Consider the following 6510-nt stretch of genomic DNA (forward strand, 5'->3'; position numbering starts at 1 on the left):
ACAGTGTGTCACAGTCACTATTCAGGTACTTTGGACAAAAACACGTAGCGACAAAACTAAAATGACCTATTGTCACATTGAACCCAACGGGTGTGGGGAGGGTGGGTCTGAATGTGCGTGGTCGTCGTTTCCAGGCTTACTTTGGGCGAGGATCCCTGAGAGAGAGAGCAGCAGGAGAGACGAGAGCAGAGCTGAGGAGGCCATTCTGACGGTCGACTTCAACACCTGCGCCAACCTGCGTGATAACCACTGGAGCCAGGTCCTCACACAGTTTACACACTGCAGCAGTTGATTGGACAACTGCTGCATGAAGGGTAAGTATTGGTGAGCACTCTTGCATATGGCGTATATTCTCTTTCCGCCACTTTCTTTTTTCGCAATCTACAAACATTAACGTAGAGGGACAAAAGACGTATCTTAACGTAGAAGGACAAAATACATATCACATGATAGTTCCTATAATGGGATGTTCTGGCAAGGCCTTTCAAAGCAATTGTGAGCAAAAGTAAAGTTGCAACACCCATTTGTTTGTGGGACACACGCAAACCTTATAACACACACACACTCCCATAAAACACACACACAAAAACACACGCTTATTCTTTCCAGAACACACACACACACACACACACACACACACACACACACACACACACACACACACACACACACACACACACACATTACATAGAAACACACAAACACACCCCTTGAATGCACAATATTAATGTGCATTACGTGACATTTCTCTGTATATATAAATTCTTTGCACAGCTTTCAAATGGTAATGAACCTATACTGTATGGTTAAAAATGAATACATCCAAATAAATGTAATGTTTTGTACTATTTCGTTCATGAATCTTATTTTAAGAAAAATATCTAATATGTAGGCAGTTCATACAATATAAACGGAACTATATTAATGCTAATTATCAATATCTGTATTACTAATAACTATAAAGAACCCTATTAATAACTTCATAACTATCTAAATAAATGTGAAGATCTGTTTTTGTGTACATCCAAGAGATAGGATGGCAGGAAGTGGGGGCTGGTTACTGTGAGTGAGTGTGTGTAAAAACAGTGGAATGATACGCATGAGATAATTTCAATCCTTTATTCCAATTTATATGTTTCACTTCCAAATCATTTCTATGTATTTTGAATTAAACACATTTTTAACGTTTGATATCTTCAGACTAGATAATCATCATGTTTAAGGAGAGTCGAGCAGCACTCAGTGTAATTAAGAACCCTGCAGGAAGATGGCGCCACAGTCAGGATCACACGGTCATGTAGCGCAGGATGATCACGTCTCTGTCCTGGACAACGTATTTGCAGAGTCCTGAAAAAACAGATTAAACACATCTAAATATCAGCAGCCAATAAAAAGTTACCATATGTATAGACATATGTTTGTGTGTGTGTGTGTGTGTGTGTGTGTGTGTGTGTGTTTGCATGATGTAGTGCTCTCAGCTTACCAACAGGGGTGATCATGTTGTGGTTTTTGACCAGAATTTGCCAGAAGCTGTTCTCAGTTTTGGTAATAATATTATTACCAAAAGTCACCCGGGTCAAATAGGGTGGCAATCCAAATTTGCTTCCAGACTCGAAACTGTAACGAGGACACAGAAATAGACAACAGGTACATTACTTTCATTCATAATGACCATCTGGATTTCTGAAATAATGTTTTATTTGAAATCGTTTAATCTTCCAGATTATGTGGAGGAAGTAAACTGGGATGCAGGACTCCATTTCAATGCATCAGATGATCGATGAATAAGGATTGAGGACCAAATAGGGACACATTTTGACTACACAACCTACTTGAAGTTTGAGACTGATTCTTTCAAATCTGTCAACGCCCATATGAGTCGCTGGTTGCATTCCGTAGAGGGATTGTATTCAGTAGTCTTGCCATCAGCAGTCACCACCAGTTTAAAGTTCACTTCAACAGCACAAGGAAAAGTATAAGGAGCAAGTAGTAGATGTATAAAACCTAGTCTAGCTTTGGCTGAGTAATGAATAGACTCTTAATGTTTGTCCAAAATCCGATGGCTAACCCTTACCCTAAAAGTCAGAGGTGTGTATCTCCTACCTTGGGCCATGTCTGGAAGGTTGATCTTCACTGGTTGTGTTCTTCTGCAGCGATGGGAGTCGTTGGTGAGGTTACTGCCCTTGGGGCCCCTGCTTTTATAGTCAACCTCAGGGAAGACGTTGTTATGGCAAGAAGATAACCACCCCCAGACAAGTTACTGGGCAATATGCCCAAGAACTGTCATTCTAAGTAATTATTACAACACCATAACACAGATTTACATCTGTCTTGGTCAACACCTTGAAGAGTCATCCAACCCGGCTGACTTTGCTATATTTGTGAAATATCCTACGTTGTTTCATCGTCTCTTCTTGGAGTCAAAAGTGTTTAAACCTCAACCTGACTTTGGTTCTGCATCCTAACGGTGAACAATTCAATTAAATAAAACACAGGGTCAAGAGGTTTACAATATAATAGACATAACCGTCTTATCTCATTAATGTTGTCATTATGATCTCTATTTCTGTATATAGTTGCTAACATAACTCTGTTCTCTGGTCCTCCATGTGTAAAAATGATGTAATTTGGACTGGGTCGCTGTTTGTTCAGTCGCTGTTTGCATGTGTGTTTGTTTATCTGTTTTCTTCCTGGTTGTTTATTAGTATTGATGTAATTTTTTTTAACTTCATCTTTAATTATTTTTTCTTTCTTATTCTTTCTGTATTTTCTTCGTCTGTTCTGGAGCTGCTCCATTTTTAACCATTTTTACTAAATAAACATCACTGACTAAGACTCTAGAAGACAGTATATCATAGAATGACAAATGAACAAAACATTGAACAACCTGCTCAACTTGTCCAAGACAACACGACTGGGAGCTTTTGGTTGTTATTGTAAACGAGACCTAATGTTGTGTGCATGCGTGTGTGTGTGTGGACAATATTTGATATTTTACATAAAACATACAATTTGAATCATGTTTGTGTTACAGGCATCAGATGTTTCATTCCTCAAGCCAATTGGAGGACTATCCTTAATCATACCAAGTGGTAGACAGAGATCACATCTCCGGATCACTTGTGTTGTGGATAAGAACCCACAATATAAAACTACCAAAATACGAGAGGTCGAGAAGGACTTTGAAAGATGAAGGCCAAAACTAAAATGCTTAATGTTCACCAGTTGATTGACCTCAAAAGGGGTTTGCTTTTGCTACTGGCAAACTAAAATTACCTATTGTCCCATGGAAGCCAAAAGGTGTGGTGTGAGAGAAGTTTGAATGTGTTCAGACATGTTGCCTTTCTGACGAAGTCAATCAGAAGCACATAACGTCATCCATCCCACGCAACAGATACTCTGTACCTGCAAAAACAGAAATTCATGATAAGAACATACAGTCCCAGTTGTTGTCGTTCTGAGATGCCGCGGGCTAGCCAATACCTAAGGCTACAGGGTCGAGGAGTGGGGCGATGACATCATCGTTTGCGTGGCTGTCATCCATACGAATCCTAACACGAAACCGCATAGGTCCGGATTTATTTGAAACCACCCTTGGACATGGTTTCAGAAAAAAGCGGTTTCGGGCACCGGATCCGCCGGATCCGTCTTGACGGTCGGCCGAAACGCACAAGAGTTGTGTGGTTTCACCAAAATATCGGCTCCGTGTGGACGGGGCCTGAGTCCAGTCTCACAGCAGGGAGTCTTAGTTAAGATCCATAGCAGGAAGTGACTTAATTATTTATTTTTTTAACTGGACGATCGTTTTTCATTTTGGTTATGACTCAAATAATGAGTTCATAATATGAAAAGTAAAACTCACCACAGACCGGAGCCATGTTGTGGGCAAGGAGTCGGTTCTATGTTTTGTGTTCAGGGAGGCTTCCAAAACAATCATGACTTGTGTAAAGTGTGAGTGGGCTGACCTGGCGAGCCTGATCATGGCCCCGATCAGAAGGCCTCCGGGCGGGCCGTGTGCGGAGTACATCATTGGTTTGCTGTTGGGTTGGTTGTCCACCACCACCAGGTTGAAGGGCAGTTGGCCTTCATCTGGTCACAATTGGTGGATCATTAAAGACCAAACTCACCACAGAACGGCGTCATGTTGTGGGCAAGGAGTGGCTACTCTGCTTATGTTCAGTGAGGTTTCCAAACAAAGTACCATAATGCTCAACTCAACTTAAAACATGGCGACCCTTTAGAAAACAGTACTTAAGGTCTTCAAGTCCTAAACAGTGTGTAACAGTCACTATTCAGGTACTTAGGACAAGAACACGTAAAGACAAAACTAAAATGACCTATTGTCACGTTGAACCCAACGGGTGTAGGGAGGGAGGTCTGAATGTGCGTGGTCGTCGTTTCCAGGCTTACTTTGGGCGAGGATCCCTGAGAGAGAGAGCAGCAGGAGAGACGAGAGCAGAACTGAGGAGGCCATTCTGACGGTCGACTTCAACACCTGCGCCAACCTGCGTGATAACCACTGGAGCCAGGTCCTCACACAGTTTACACACTGCAGCAGTTGATTGGACAACTGCTGCATGAAGGGTAAGTATTGGTGAGCATTCTTGCATACGGCGTGTGTTCTCTTTCGGCCACTTTCTTTTTTCGCTATCTACAAACATTAACGTAGAGAGACAAAAGACGTATCTTAACGTAGAAGGACAAAATACACATCAGATGATAGTTCCTATAATGGAATGTTCTGGCAAGGCCTTTCAAAGCAATTGTGAGCAAAAGTAAAGCTGAAGTAAGTTGCAACACCTATGTGTTTGTGGGACACACACAAACCTTATAACACACACACACACACACACCCATAAAACACACACACAAAAACACACGCTTATTCTTTCCAGAACACACACACACACACACACACACACACACACACACACACACACACACACACACACACACACACTACATAGAAACACAAACACACCCCTTGAATGCACAATATTAATGTGCATTATGTGACATTTCTCTGTATATATAAATTCTTTGCACAGCTTTCAAATGGTAATGAACCTATACTGTATGGTTAAAAATGAATACATTCAAATAAATGTAATGTTTTGCACTATTTCGTTCATGAATCTTATTTTTTAGAAAAATATCTAATATGTAGGCAGTTTATACAATATAAATGAACTATTTTAATGCTAATTATATATATCTGTATTAATAATAACTATAAGAACCATATTAATAACTTCATAACTATATAAATATACGTGAAGATCTGTTTTTGTGTACATCCAAGAGATAGGATGGCAGGAAGTGGGGGCTGCTTACTGTGAGTGAGTGTGTGCAAAAACAGTGGAATGATACGCATGAGATAATTTTAATCCTTTATTCCAATTAATATGTTTCACTTCCAAATCATTTCTATATATGTTGAATTAAACACATTTTTTAGGTTTGATATCTTCAGACTAGATGATCATCATGTTTAAGGAGAGTCGAGCAGCACTCAGTGTAATTCAGGACCCTGCAGGAAGATGGCGCCACAGTCAGGATCACGCGGTCATGTAGCGCAGGATGATCTGGTCACTGTCCTGGACACGGTAGTTGCAGAGCCCTGAGAAAACAGATTAAATACATCTAAATATCAGCAGCCAATAAAAAGTTACCATATGTATAGATATATGTTTGTGTGTGTGTGTGTGTGCATGTGCGTGCGTGCGTGTGTGTGTGTGTGTGTGTGTGTGTGTGTGTGCGTGTCTTTGTTCTCTCAGCTTACCAACAGGTGTGATCATGTTGTGGTTTTTCACCAGAATTTGCCAGAAGCTTTTCTCAGTTATGGTAATAATATTATTACCAAAAGTCACCTGGGTCAAATAGGGTGGCAATCCAAATTTGCTTGCACACTTGAAACTGTAACGAGTACACAGAAATAGACAACAGGTACATTACTTTCATTCATAATGACCATCTGGATTTCTGAAATAATGTTTTATTTGAAATCGTTTAATCTTCCAGATTATGTTGAGGAAGTAAACTGGGATGCAGGACTCCATTTCAATGCACCAGATGATCGATGAATAAGGATTGAGGACCATAAAGGGACACATTTTGACAACACAACCTACTTGAAGCTTGAAACTGAATCTTTCAAATCTGCCAACGCCCACAGGAGTGGCTGGTTGCAGTCCGTAGAAGGTTTGAATTCCTGACTCTTGCCATCAGCAGTCACCACCAGTTTAAAGTTCACTTCAACAGCACAATGAAAAGCATAAGGAGCAAGTAGTAGATGTATAAAACCTAGTCTAGCTATGGCTGAGTAATGAATAGACTCTTAATGTTTGTCCAAAATCCGATGGCTAACCCTTGCCCTTAAAGTCAGAGGTGTGTATCTCCTACCTTGGGCCATGTCTGGAAGGTTGATCTTCACTGGTTGTGTTCTTCTGCAGCGATGGGAGTCGTTGGTGAGGTTACTGCCCTTGGGACCCCTGCCTTTATAGTCAACCT

The 6510-nt window shown here is 40.8% G+C and overlaps 1 protein-coding gene across 1 annotated transcript; it reads right to left on the minus strand.

Annotated features, from left to right (window-relative positions):
• Positions 1-1105: 1105 nt before the first annotated feature.
• On the minus strand, positions 1106-4474 carry LOC307084819 (uncharacterized protein; the record flags this gene model as incomplete). The annotated part of the gene is made up of 6 exons (XM_079749320.1): positions 1106-1347; positions 1484-1617; positions 1833-1953; positions 2104-2192; positions 3966-4089; positions 4411-4474. The coding sequence occupies 6 exons, from the start codon at positions 4472-4474 to the stop codon at positions 1286-1288; spliced, it is 594 nt and encodes a 197-aa protein (XP_079605446.1). The 3' UTR covers positions 1106-1285.
• Positions 4475-6510: the final 2036 nt, after the last annotated feature.

Source organism: Pollachius pollachius (genome assembly GCF_949987615.1).
Source record: "Pollachius pollachius genome assembly, chromosome: 13".
Classification (NCBI taxonomy): Eukaryota; Metazoa; Chordata; class Actinopteri; order Gadiformes; family Gadidae; genus Pollachius; species Pollachius pollachius.